Source organism: Pleurodeles waltl, chromosome 6, assembly GCF_031143425.1.
Source record: "Pleurodeles waltl isolate 20211129_DDA chromosome 6, aPleWal1.hap1.20221129, whole genome shotgun sequence".
Lineage (NCBI taxonomy): Eukaryota > Metazoa > Chordata > Amphibia > Caudata > Salamandridae > Pleurodeles > Pleurodeles waltl.
Genome location: NC_090445.1, coordinates 214,702,451 through 214,716,989, shown reverse-complemented (window position 1 = coordinate 214,716,989; position 14,539 = coordinate 214,702,451). Strand labels below are relative to the sequence as shown.

Sequence of the window (14,539 nt, the reverse complement as noted above, 5' to 3'; positions counted from 1 at the left end):
TTGGTGCCCGCTGCTGGGCTGCAGAGGGGCTCGCTATGCCTTGGTCTGTAGGTTCGTAGGGGTTGACAGCCTCAACGTTTGGGATATAGACGCTGGAGAAACCGTGCAGAGAAGCTGGAAAGTGACGACGCCGGAGCGGTGGCCGATCGGTATCCTGCCACCAGGAGGAGAGACACGTACTGTGGTGGACCTATCCTTAGCAAACCTCATGGCAGCGACTGAAATCTCATCCAACAAACTGGCCCACAAGATGAACGCTGAGGATGTTGACCTGCTTCATGCTGATCAACGTAAGGTGACAGAACGTGTGACATCCACGGAGCAGAATGTGAGCACCCTACAACAGGAGGTTGGCGTGCTCAGTCACTGATTCACCTGCAGCAACAAGCGGCGCACCTGGACGATAGACTGGAATATTCAGAGGGAAGGTCACGCAGGAGTTTACAGTTTATGTGCTTTCCAGAATGGGCAGAGGGGCTTTCCACTGAACTCTTCCTAGACAACTGGATTACCACAGTTCTGATGCTCAAAGGACTATCGAAATTCTTCACAACTGAATGAGCGAACAGAGCCCTCACTCCGCCACCCCGACGGGGCCCCACTAAGAGCAATCATTGTTTACTTGTTTAATATCCGTGATAGGGATGAGATTCTCCAGACTACCCGCATAGCAGGGCTCCTAATGTTTGATGGTCACCCTATCTTCATTTACCCCGATTATACCCAGAGGGCACAGGAGAAGAGGAAGACATTTCTATCAGTTAAGAGACAGCTTTGGGAACTCAACTTGAAATATAGCCTCATGTTCCCAGCAAAACTAAGGGTCCAAGATGAAGGAAAGGCGATTTTTTCCTTCACGGCTGCAGAGGCCAGTGACTGGCTGGACTCGAGAAAGAATGGATCCACTCTAGAACTATCCCAAATGACATTCTCTTGACAGTACGCCGAGTCAAGCAGTACGCCCCCCCCCCACAGTGACGTAGACGCTGGAAGAGCCTAGGGAATGAAGGACAAGCTGGGAAAATCCTAGTCGGCCCTGATGGCACTTTGAGGGTGACAGACATAGTTCCCAAATCAGAAGAACTGTCACAAGACCTGAAAGAAGACCATAAGATGGCTGAAGAGGACATGTCCCAAGCCTAACTTCCCCATTGTGGAATGCTGATGGGTGTTGAAGGGGAGGGTGGGATTTTTAGACTTGAAGTGATATAACTAATGCCCGACGCAGATTGGGACCCACAAGGTGTCTGATGAGATTATGAAATGATCAACCGCTGAAATCAACACCAATCAGCTTTGTGTTATATCTAACTCTGGATGCACTGCTATTGCAATGATGTAAGCCTACCGCTCTCCTTTCAATTTTCACTTCTGGTTCATGATTGTGTTGGGCTGGTGGGGATGCCCCCTCTTCAGGAGGTTCAGAAGACTCTGAAAGGAGGCTGAGAGCCACGGCCTCGCATACTCCATGCTGACCTACCCTCTTGTGACACAAGAGTTCACAGGGGATGGGAAGTATTGCTTTATTGCGTTCTTTTTTTAAAAACTTTTTGACGTTTAACAGTGGTGGTATGGGGCGGGACTTGCTGACTTCAAACTCAGACAATTCATGATGGGGTGGTTTGCCAATACTGCCCAAGGGGCGTGTGTGTTGGGTGGGGGTGGGGGGAGTTGGGATAGATGTTGATTTTTTCGCTGAACTGTTGATCTGAACTATGCTTTTGTGTGACCAGCTACCCATGGGAGAGGACGAGGAGGGATGTGAACTCGTATACCACCTAATGTCTTCTACTTTAACAAAATGTATCACCTGGAATGTCAGAGAGATGGCCCACTACAAAAAGCGTAGACTTGTGCATGCATACGTAAGGCAATACAGGGTTGCCATCGCTTTCCTTCAAGAAACGTGTTGGGGGGACTGCATTCCCAGCTTACGTAGGTGGAGAGGCACTATATCTGCTACCTCCTATTCGGGATATGCCAGAGGGGTCCTTATGTGGGTGGCCTCTGGAGTACCATTTCAATACCATAACCTTATAGTCGACCGAGAAGGCCGATACGTGATTCTCCAAGGAAGTCTTGATGGCCACTAAATATGTCTAATCAATGTTTATGCCCCTAACGTAGATTGCCCGAACTTCTTCCCCCAGGCCATGGTGGCAGCGGCGCCATTTCTAAATGCTGCCATACTACTACTGGGTGACTGCAATTGTGTTATGGATGGGAGGGTGGACTGGGACACCGCTCTAGGTTCTCCACTAAGTCCCAATTTACCACAGCACTCTGAGATGCGCTTGGAGGCTTGCAACTGCACTAGGTCTGGTGTGAGAGATACCCTAAACAAAGACTACACTCATGCTACACACCAGCAACAGGACACCTTTAGTCACCTAGATTGTTGCTTCATTTCCCCCACTAAACATTGTTGATGTGTTCTTTCTGACTGGCTATCTCTTCGATAGCACTCAGCTCATTCCTCGCTGCTGCTGACTGAGGGAGCAGGCTTGACTGCCTGCGGATACCATTATGGCGCCTTAGTGCAGAGGCCCTCACCAACCCACTGTACGCCCAGACAGTTTGAGATACATTGACAAACTATTTTGATGAAAATTGGGGATTGGCAAATTCCAGCACTCTAGATTGGGAGGCAATGAAGGTGATTTTGAGGGAGAGGGTCTGCCTCAGGATGAACTATGGGATCCGGCAGCAGCTGAAACGGGACATAACCACATGAGAGAAGGAACAGTGGGAGCTAGAGGAAACCCTCCATTTCGACCCGAGTAAATTGACCGCCTGGCGTAACGTGCAAACTGAACTGGCGTAGACTAGAGGAACACAACTACAAAACACACAGAGAACTGCATAGGGAGGGCAACATGACAGGGGCACTGCTGGCTCGCTGGGAGTCTCCTGAAACAAATATTTTATTGCTGCATACGACTGCATGCGCTAGGGTCCACACCTGCGGGCAATCAATGAGGCATTCCACGATCACCTTAGAGTTGTATCTACTGAGCAGACGCACCCGCCACACCCAGGGCTCTGGAGGAGCTCCTGGCGGGGACGTGGCACCCGTGCCTTTTTCCGCACTTTAGAGAATCCCTGAATGGCTAAATCTCTAGAGAAGAGGTCATTGCCACGATTAGGAATCTCAAAACTGGAAAGAGATACTCAGATGTCCTCGTCGATAGGATACTAGAGGTGTATGGGGAGGCTCTATGGAGCGGTTCACTGTCAAACTCCATGACAGAAGCACTGGTGGGGATGATACAAAAACCGGATAAGGACCAAGAATCTGCCGCAGCCTATCATCCAATATCGCTGTTTAATTAAGATGTAAAAATCCTCAGTGGGGTGTTGCCAGCTAGCATACTCCCTCACATGGCTACCCTGATAAAACCAGATCAGTCAGGCTTCATCCTGAGCCGAAGCCCCCTGCATAACCTGCGCTGTCTGACACACATGTACCATGTCCTGAGACTTCTGACAGATAAATACGCACTGGCACTCCTTGACACAGCACAGGTCTTTGATTCCATGAACGGACATACCTCTGGTGTGTGCTGCGAATGGTGGGTCTGGGTCAGGTTTCATCCGTTGGATCTGCTTCCTCTACACGGACCTGTGTGCTCATGTGCGATCAGGTGGGGTGGTGTCGGAGCCCATGCAGCTGGAGAGGGGGACACAGCAGGGATGTACCCTGTCGCCGCTTCTCTTTGCCATCGCCATGGAGCCTCTGGCAGAGTTTCTGCGGCAGGTGATGGGATCATAGGAAATAGTGTTGGGAGAGACCAATGATGTGGTCTCCTTATATGCTGATGAGCTGATGAGCTGATATACTTTTACCAACCAGCCTATTCAGTGCCTATACTTCTTAATCTCCTACAGGAGTTTGAGGAAATCTCAGGGTTGTGTGTCAATCCAGACAAATCTAAGCTGTTTCCCTTAGGACAGATGGCAGACACACCGGCAGATGATCTGCCCAGAGTGGGTATCCCCTGGATGCTGTCAGAAACCTGGTATCTAGCTATATATATATGATTCACACTGCCCTAGCATATCACAAGCATAATATAGGGAGGGTGGTGGAGAGGTTGCAGATCTCGGTGATTCTGGAGAGAGTTGCCCATGTCGCTATGGGCAGAATAGCTCTGGTAAAAATGATGATACCCTGCTGTTTGTATGGCCTACAAATTAGCTTACATGTGATCCCTCATTTTTATTTTCGAACTATAGACAGCATGATAGCCGATCTACTCTGGAAATCCAGACGTGGACGTGTCAGGCTTACTACCCAGCAAAGGCCTTAGAATCGAGAGGGATTGGAGGTTCCATGTATGGAGCTTTACTATATGGCAGCTCAACTACCGCATGCAATTCATTGGCTCGGCAAGGATGATAACTGGGAGAAGAAACTACTTTGTAGTACCTATGGGAAAAGAAAATTGCCGGTCCTCTTCGAAGTTCAGACTCCAGGTCCCTCCCGGAGATCCCCTATGTTATCTGCCTAGTGGCAAGGGTGAGGGGAAGGGGTCATTCGCTACGTTCTCCGCCAAGCTCCATATGCCCCAGACATGCCCCTAGGGGTGGTGCAAACCTTTCTGCACATCGCTAACTCCATGTCAGTACCGAGGTGAGCAAGGTTATGGCTACTTTCACCCTGGGAGAGGGGCAATGCCTTCAATATATGAAGGCCTCCAGCATTGCACATGAAATTTAGCCATCCTTTCCCGGATGAACCAATTTGAGCCGTCACACTAACCACTATGCTAGAGATGGCCCGCGTCCACCAACTGATTACCCACCTGTACCAAGAAGATTTACCACAGGCAGTGCTACCCGCTCAGACTAGATGGGAAAGGCTTATGGAGCAACCCTGATCACCCAAAGAGTAGGAGAAGATACTTGAGGGGGTACAGAAGGTCAGCTCAAATGTGAAATTCAAATTCCTCCAATATAACTTTGTTCATCAAACATATCTCACACACCAAACACTGCACACAATCTATAAGACCCAACTGGCGAGTTGCCTACATTTTAACATCCAACCAGTAAATTTTCAAAATATGGTTTGGACATGCCAATGTTTAACCCACTACTGGCGAATGGTTATTAATAGTCTGAACAAAGCATCGGGGTAGGATGTACAGCTGGAAATCCATCAGATACTACTGGGTTTGCTACCCTCACCTGCTAAGAAACTCTTTAGACGGAGGTTCCTTCTCCTGGGGCTTGTCCGTACAAAGAGACGCATTGCTATGGGATGGAATGGAATGGAGCTGAGCAAGTGGGACGCTCACTGGGATGCTTGTTTACATTTGATACGTATGCTCTGTCTTTTGGAAACGACCGGGGAGAGTATCCCACCTCCAGTTTACTCTGATAATTATATAATTAATAATGAGGCATATGTGTGCGAGATGGTGTTTATTTCCTCGCAGGATGTGATACCGTTTAATAATCAGATGATGAGCTCCATTGTCTATTATCATACAACAACAAAAACCCAATAAAGTTTATTGAAAAAAAAAAAAAGTAGTAACTACCAGGTAGAACTCCGTGTACCTCCCTAGGGGAGGAGCTAGACAGAGGGGTAGTCACTCACCTGTCCTTTGTGTGGTTTTGTGCCAGAACATGAGCTGGGGGCTTCTGCACTGGAGTAAACCGGTTTATGCAGGGGGCACCAAAGAAGCCCTTCAAATCAGCTTGGTAGCACTCAGAGTCAACCCCAACCCAGCCCTGTGACACCTATTTCTAAGGGAGAGGTGGTCACACCTCTCCTCTACAGGAGACCATTTTTTCTACCTTTCCCTGCCCGAGTTAGGCTCAGCAGCAGGAGGGCAGAACAGTGTCTGGCGTCGGTGGCAGCAATGGCTGGTATGCAGACCCTACAAGGCTGTACAGGTAGTCAATGGGGATCCTCTAGGGAACACCAAGAGTACATGGTATCATGCAGCTAGCACTGGAATCAGCGCAGTTGCATGATTCCAACATGTTGGATACCAAATATGCCTAGCTTTGGGGAAGCCATCATGCAGTTGGCCATATCGTGTTCACCAGTGTCCACTACATACCTTAAGATGGCTTCCCCACTCTTGCAAAGCTCAGATAATGGAGTCTGGGTTTTGAAGGAGAACCTCTGCTCATGGCATGCAGGGAGTGCCCTCATACTGAGAACCAAGCACACTGCCCTTGGGCTGAAGGTGACATAGGGTCAGACTACAGTGACCATGATATAAGGCAAACTTGATATCTGGGGTGAAAGGTGCATGCGCCATTTCACACAGGCTGCAATGGCAGGCCTGTAGACACTTTGCTTGGGCCCCTATGGGTGGCACAATACATGCTGCAGCCCATGAGGGGCCCCTGGTGTACCAATGCCCTGGGTACCTAAGTACCACATACTAGGGACTTACATGGGTGCAGCAGTATGCCACTTGTGGGTTGTAAAAGTTACCTACCAACTAAATTTAGGGGCGAGAACACGGACACTGGGGACCTGGTTAGCAAGATCCCAGTATACTACTGTCTAAACACAGTGCTACCAGGCATAGAAATTGGGGTACCTATGCCAGAAAGGTGCTACTTTCCTACAGGGGACATGTGAACACACATCATAAGCTGCAAACATGGGTGAAAGTGATGTTTTAACTTAGAGGGTGTGTGGTTATAAATCACAGGCTGTGTACAGACCAAGTAGCAGTGGTAGTTGTGAAGCAAATCTTTAACAAATTGTAGCTTGCACTTTCTTGCTGGATACTGCACCAATGACCAGGTAGTGGTTTTGTAAATGTCTGCTATGGAAAGATTTGCTGAAAAGTCATAATGACTGCCTTTTTTTGTTGAATACTACCACAATATCAGGGCTGTTTGGTTAGTTTGTGGTGAAAGTACCCTCTCTAAGATTTCCATAAACATTTTATTTACAGGAATACTAATGAGAGGTATGTTGTATGTGCACAGCAATTGCAGCTAGGTGAAAACTAGTGGTACTGGAGGCTAATTCACATTGGTGTAACAAAATTAGGCTTTTCACAATGTCACTAGGAGACCCACTTCAATCAATAGAGAATCAGATACAGTATGTTCTAAAACATTTCCATTCAGAAGCATAAGCTTTGGTTGATGGGCATCTTGCCCGCCCGTAAAATATTCAAACCCTCTTGGTGTACCTGCAGATGACAAAACGCTAAATCACCAGACTGAGCAACTGACATCTGAGAAGACAAATCTAACCTAGTGTTTGCATGACCAAATCTTGGAGAAATGTGAGTTTGCAATGCAGCTGGAATAACATATTTATAAGTTGCAGAAGCCAAGCCTGTCATGCCTATGTGGCCACAACCAGAACTGGTATGATGGACGTATATCACTTCTTCCCTACCATATACACAATGTGTGGGAGAGGTGGCATTAAATAAGCAAATCATTTAATTGATCCCCAGGGGAAGTCAGTACCATGGTGCAAAGCTGGTCCTTCCTGGTTTCACTTGTGATGAAGAGGTCAATTTGGGCGCTACTCAACAGTTGGACGTATATTTGTAAAACACCTACTTTTAGCTGCCCTTGTGTGTATTAAAAATATATATCTCAAAAGGCAAGAAGAAAAAGGTGAGGAGCCATGGTCTGCCCTGTGACAACATTTTTTTTTAGCAGGTCTGGACACCCTATGCTTTTGTAAGTAGCATATGTCTGCCATTTTTTAATGAAAAACCTTTGCCTGGGATGGGTCTGAAACGCCTTCAGGGCAATTATGACTGGTTAATTGGTACACACTGGTTTACTGCTGCTTCTCTGTGGAGGCCAATTTCCCAAGAACTGCTACAGAAGTTAGTGTGCCCTCCAACTTGAGAGTGGTGTCCTTTGCAATTGTCAATTTGCCTGCCACAAAGATTTTTCTTGTTTCACCATAGCAACATGTGCTTCACTTTGATGCACCACTATATTGACAGCATACTAGACACTCCTGTAAAAGGATCCAACTGCAAGCGTGCAGTGAGAACTAAAGGCAGTCATTCCCAGAAACCTCACAGCTGTCTGCAATGTAACAGATTGATATTTGGTAAATGAATCATTCACTTGAATACCTTCTTTCCCTCTTTTGTGGGATAGCCTTGCACCATTAAGTTATTGCCAATCCTAGAGTAATCTGGATTTGTAGTGGTTGGTGTAAATTCTCCACAAGGATCATAAGAACTAATTTGTAAAGCATAAACACTGTTTGATGGGATAGGCATTGAACATTTATATACTGACAACTCGGGTATGCTGCTGCTACTAATACTACTACTACTGTTAGAAATATTGTAAAGAACAGTTTCGCTGGAAAAAAGCATAACACTTAGATTTAATAATGTGCTCCCCGGACAACAAATTGGACACAGTGGCAATGGCTTGGATCCACTAGTATGTAGAATTACACATCTGAGGTACAACATAGTCATGGAATACCCCTGGTTCAGTTATGCATGAACAGGTGTAGTGTCATGTGAACCTCAATTGTCTGTATAGTGGCAATGAGCACCCTCAAGCCCTTTGGGTACATGAAAATACACAGAGTATATCCCTATGTTTTGTTGGTGTAGAGCTATTTCCTTTAGTGACCCCTTCGAGATCAGTGCTGCTATTTTCTCTGGCACCAAATTAATTGTTGTATTTGGGAATTGAATCCAATATCCACCTCTGTATCAGGCATAAGTATGAGGGAATGTCTTTCCCAAATTGAGGACATTATCATTCCCATACTTTTGTCCTGTAATCATTAAGATAATGAGTCATTATCTTGAAGTAGAGGACTCTTCCCTTGGGTCACTTCTGAGGCCTTTGAGTCACAAAACTATCTTCTCTGAAAGGACTGACTTTTTGGCAATTGATGAAAGAGTACTTGCAGGGCTTGGAGTGACATTTGATAACACCTCTATGTTCGTCCAAATGTAGATCTCGTAGGACATCAACACATTTGCAGGATTTTCGAAAGTAATTAGTCTAGCTGAGGTCCTAACAAATGTTCCATATGAAGAGGAATATTTCCTGGGCACTGCAGTCCTTCTGGCCTGACACCTGAGACACTGCAACACAGGTTCAATAAAAAAGATGCTTGAGTTAATCAAACAGGTTGTGTTTGCAGCATCCAGGGTACAACATATTGCAGTACTGGAGATAGTATTGCCTAGAGTGATTACTACTTCTGCTCTCGTCTTGGGCTTCAGGTAAGAAACAAAGATTTCTTCTCCTCCCACTGGTGCCTATTATAGAAGCTGCATATCAAATATGTAGTAGTAGTCTGCCAGTTCTTTACTGTGCTTATGTCCCCCTTTTTACTGCAGTATCAATGCACTAGGCTAGATTTCCTTGTCCGGAGCTGGCCTTTCTCAGGTGCCATGCTGGTAGGATCATTTTGCACAGTTTGGTCTGCACTTTGGTGTATGCCCCTAAATATTTAGCGAGTTTTGCAGTGGAAATTTTTTTTTTCCACCACAAGGTTGACTTCATTGCTCAACATTTGAAAGTACTTGATTTTTACTCTGTGTGCAACAAAGGACATGAGGATGTAATTTTACTTTTGCACCTCTGCCACTTCCACTCCATGTTGAGGGACAGCTCTTTTTAGCTCCCGCCTGAGGCAGAGAGCATGCTTTGCCTCCAACATCTATTACATCAAACCAAGAAAGGGATTAGAGCCCATTCATTACCTATTATTGTTTGGCGTCTGTCACTATCACTTCTTCTGTCATCGTTGGTCAGCAGTTGCTGGGCTGGTTTCAATTTGCTGGCCAATCTCGCTCTAGACAGCTTCAGGAGAATATGTTTCACTGTACACTACATAACACTGCACAACACTACACTCTCCCTTCCCTCTATGCCACTAACTTCTCCTCCCACTAAACAGCAGCCACGGGGTGGTGTACAACATGGCTAAAACACATTGGCAAAGCAAATAGTTCTTGCATAGGCAAGACCTACTGGCTTTTCCAATGCTTGTTATGACTGGATGTTAAGCCGATATTTAGTTAGAAGGAAAGGGATATTCTTAAACAGGCTTGTCCTCCTCAGATTCCAGGATTTATTGTATCCGAACCTCATCACTGGAATTGTTCCGTTTGTCTGCCTCTTGTGTCTGAGTATCCTTAAATTCTGCATGTTGCTTCAACATGTGGCTGTAGTAATTTTTTTTTAGAATTAATAGGTTTACTAAAGTTATGAATCCTACATGCCCTAAGTGGAGGAGAAACCGCCTTAAGAGAGATTTAGCATCTGGTAGTCCTTAACTTAATATGCTGAGTATCTTGTAACTTTCCCTGTGTTCCTTTACGTTAGCTGCAACGCAGTCTGTGCCTGGATCAAGGTCTTGCGTGTTTTTCCCCATGAATGTCTTCTCTTGTTTTCCTTCAGCTGGTGAACCTTCTGGAGTTTCTTTTTCATTAATCCGGTGTAGGAAAGAACAATCTTTCACAGTTACCCCCACTTTTTGCCTGATGTCAGTATGTTTAGACTGTGGTTCACTGCGATCCTGCTAACCAGGCCCCAGTGGCTGTGCTCTCTCCTCTAAGTTGTGTTGCTTGGTAACTTTCTTGCCCCAAAATGGCACACTAGTGCACCCATGTAAGTCCCTAGTATATGGTACTTGGGTACCCAGGGCATTGGTACACTAGGGGTCTACCATGTGCTGCAGCATGTATTGTGCCACCCATAGGAGCCCATCCAAACTATTTATTTACATACCCCAGACTCCTTTCTCTGGACTTTGTAAGTGCAGGGAAACTATTTTTAGACATGTTGTGGACACTGGTTAGTACGAGTAGTTCAGCTACATAATGGTTTCTCCGAACCTACGCATGTTTGGTATCAAACATGTCATAATCATGCAAATTCACCGATTCCAGTGTTAGTTGCATAACACCATGTACTCTAGGGGTTCCTTAGAGGTTTCCTGTAGGAAATAACTAGCTGTCTCTGGGCTGGAGTGGCCTCTCCACACCACCAGACTGCTTTGAAGGGCACATTTGGTGCCCTTCTTGCATAGACTGGTTTGCAAAAGTGCAAGGACCCTTGGTCCCCACTATGGAGAAAAATGTGTCTTGAAGTTCCCAGCGTCTGGATTCCAGATATCAAAGAAAAAAACAAAAGTAATTGTCATGAGGATTGCAAAGTACTTTAGTGGAGAAGTGGCATGACAAGGTGCTCTATCAGAGATCACTGCATGGGGTGATACAGACTTTTGATGACTAGCTGGTTGGGAAGAAAGTAACAACTAGGACAAACATCTCAGAGGGTCAGTGAAGCTTAGACAATACAGCAAAGATACTCCCACTGGTGACCGTTCCCCCCCCCAAAAAAAACTGATTGTGGATAAAATTACAAAGGTATCAAATCGAGCTGGTCAGATCCAACCAGTCAGATGGGAAAAAGGCATCTCCACTTCAGTGGCCTTATAAATCAGTGTGACATGGATTGTAGTTTAGAACAGATGTGTCTTGATATCACTGTCAGATAAGGCTGATAGAAGGATGTAAACCCCAGGGCCTTTCACCAAACATCAACTTCTCCACCTATGGAGACACAAATGATTCTAAATCTCTTGGGTGGCTAAATGAAGTTCAGTACACTGCGACAATCGCTCCTTCTCCCTGCCCCAAAACGGCTTTATAGTTTACTGAAGGTTTGGAGGGAATAAACAAATTTAAACTCCTGCCCTGATCAGAATAATTCAACTCTTATCTAAACAGAGAATCAAGTTAACACCACAACACTACTTGGCAATGTCAAGAGAAGGTTGGTGTAAAGCTCCTTTCACTTTAGGGGTATGAAAATCAATTCTGTTAATATAGATGACAGAAGACACATGTTTTCTTCCACCCCCCACTTGAAGCAAACCAGTGAAGACAAATAATCTTATCTGAAAGAAGTATATGCTTATGTCAGAAGAAAAATTAAACAGACCACATGGATGTTTCAAATTTACACACACAAGGAGGCAGTGTATTTTGCAGCTTCACACCTTCTGAATCTGCTCAGGCAGTTTACAAATCTACTAACACATGCCAGAAGGTTCCCATAAGTGGGGTGTTAGATGCAAACTGAACATAGAAGCATGTTAATTTCATAAAAGCATTACATTGTCCTGGGTCTCCACAATCTTGGCACAACTCACCAATCTCTTTTTGGGGCCAAGCTTTTGCAAAGTGCGGCTCCTGTGCCAGTGTCTTAATCAGCATAGGACTACTACCAGTCTCAGAGATACACTTGTTATGGCTCAGGTCACACTCAGTCTCTGGTGGACAACAGTGCTCACTGTCATCACAACAAACAGCCTGAAAGAAATATATAAAAATTCATTTTACATACACAACAAACGTACTAGTTGGTCTGAAGCAAGATTATCTTTGGCAAAAACATACGTGAGTATGTAGGACAACAAAGTCTTTAGGAACCAGTAAGTATAGCTCTCTTTCGCTGATACGCACAAATTCGACCAAAAAAATTTAATCTCTATTACAATCCTATCTTCCAAGTTAGGTGTTGTAGTGTACATTTACTGTCTTCTATTTATTGCTTAATTTAGGGCATTTGTAAATTGTGAATACCTAGATACAGGAGCAGAGGAGCATTTAAAATAAAACTGATAGAGAACGAAAGGAGACATCTTGAATATGGTGTAAAAGATGACAGTGGAAACACGTTAAACATTCGAAACATTCTGACCTTAAGCATTCTGGAATCTTCTGGAAAAACAATATTGTGTACTGATTGAATATTCTATAGACATCCCAATAAATAAAGTAAACAAGGTACATTTTGATCAAGTGTGATTTTAGATCTTTCTTGAAAGATACCATATGCATACATGCTATTTCCAAAGCGTGAACCTGGCCAGAAGGTGGCAGAGTGAGGTACATGGTCAAATACAAGCAAAGTCAACGGGTTATAGGAAAGGAAGCTGGGTTGTGGACAGAAAGCATGGTTGTGTAGTGATTTTTTTTTTTTTTTTTTTTGAAGAGGTGAGGCTTCAACTCTTTCCAAAATTGGAGCAGTGTTGTGGCGGTCCTGATTGATACAGGGTATATTGTGCCAGATCCTGTGGGCATAGATGGAAAAGGCTGGCTTCCTTATTTTTTCCTGCACTTCTTATTCTGCAGTTTGATGGTGTCTGGCTACATGCGTGCCGAGAACCACCAGAGATGGTGAGCTTGACTGCAAGTTAAACAGGGATGCTGCTCCTGATGGCTTAGACAATGCACTTGATTTCTGAAGATGGTGCAGACAGCGAGGAGAGCCAATAGAGTTCCATCAGGATGGGGTGATGCAATCATATTTCTCCAGGCCCTTGATGAGATGTGCTGTGGTGTAAAGGATGCCCATAGACATTAAATCTTTGAGGTCATGGAGTACAGCTATTCAATCAATGGGTGGTTTAAAAGGAGATATTGGTCATGGAGTCCAGCATTACCACTATCCAAATGCATACATGAGGGTTTGAACAGCAGTTCTCAAGTCACTTTCTGGAAGAAACTGCTCGACTTTCTTAAGAAGAGAGACTTGGTAGTCTGCTGAGACTACTAGAGCCTAGCTATTTTAAGAAGGTCATTTTAAAGTACTTCAGGGGGCCCACAAGGTCTGGGCTCCAATTTGTAAGAAACTGGGGATGGAGCGATTCCACTATTATGTATCAATCTGGGATAATTTATCTGCCAGGTATCTTTAGGGGATATCCAGTGGCAAATTGGGTGGCCTGTGGCATTAAGAGTTTTGGGGATTTTTTTCCACTGATGGTATTGTTGCTTTTGCAGCATTACAAATCATGTTTGGGATCCCCAGAAAAGATTTCTTCAAGTGCTTTTTTTGTTTTGTTTTACAAACCAGAGACTTGAGTCGCAAGATGGGCGAGTCAACAGTTTCCAGAGGCGTAGGATGGTTAGATGATCTGGTGTGTGGAAAGGTTTGTTTGATCAGTCAGCTCTATGGTATTTTGAGTTCATATAAGCGGGATGATATAGGTAAATATTGTGAGAAGTGGCATGATGTTTTTGGGGCTTTGAAACAGGCCTTTGAGGACTCTTTGGAACTAGGGCATACAATTTTTATTTCCGTCAACTTACAAGCACAGCATTATAAATCAATCTTTGATCTAAATTATACTCCCCGGACAATTGCGAGCTGGGGTAGGACAGGGGTTATTACATGTCCTCAGTGCCAATATTTAAAAGCGGACGCTTCGCATATGTTTGAAAGCTGCCGGGGCCTCAAATACTACTGGGGGGAGATTGCTAAATTCTTGGATGTCAGTCTCAACCTCAAAATCAAACCAACCCCAATTCATATCCTGGGAATTGGTGATGACAGGGTTCCAACTGCAGCACATATATTTATTTTTTATAGCCATGGGGATGGCTCGCCTTTGTATAGAATTGTGCTGGCTTGATAAGGATCCCTCTACCTTTTAGCAAGGTCTTGACTGGCTCTTGGCAAGTTTTAATTTGGAGAGACAAATCTATGTCAAGAGAGGCCATAGGGCGCTTAAGAAGGGCAGGAAGGTTTGGTG

At 44.9% G+C, this 14,539-nt stretch overlaps 1 protein-coding gene across 19 annotated transcripts in view; it reads right to left on the bottom strand.

Moving 5' to 3' along the window:
- The window catches only part of GRN (granulin precursor), a 1,029,241-nt gene that overhangs the window by 583,858 nt on the left and 430,844 nt on the right, over positions 1-14,539 (bottom strand). For all 19 annotated transcript variants that reach the window (XM_069237890.1, XM_069237896.1, XM_069237897.1 and 16 more), the window contains exon 8: positions 12,152-12,311. In XM_069237890.1, the coding sequence (XP_069093991.1) occupies positions 12,152-12,311 (160 nt within the window). The remainder of the gene's footprint in view (positions 1-12,151; positions 12,312-14,539) is intronic.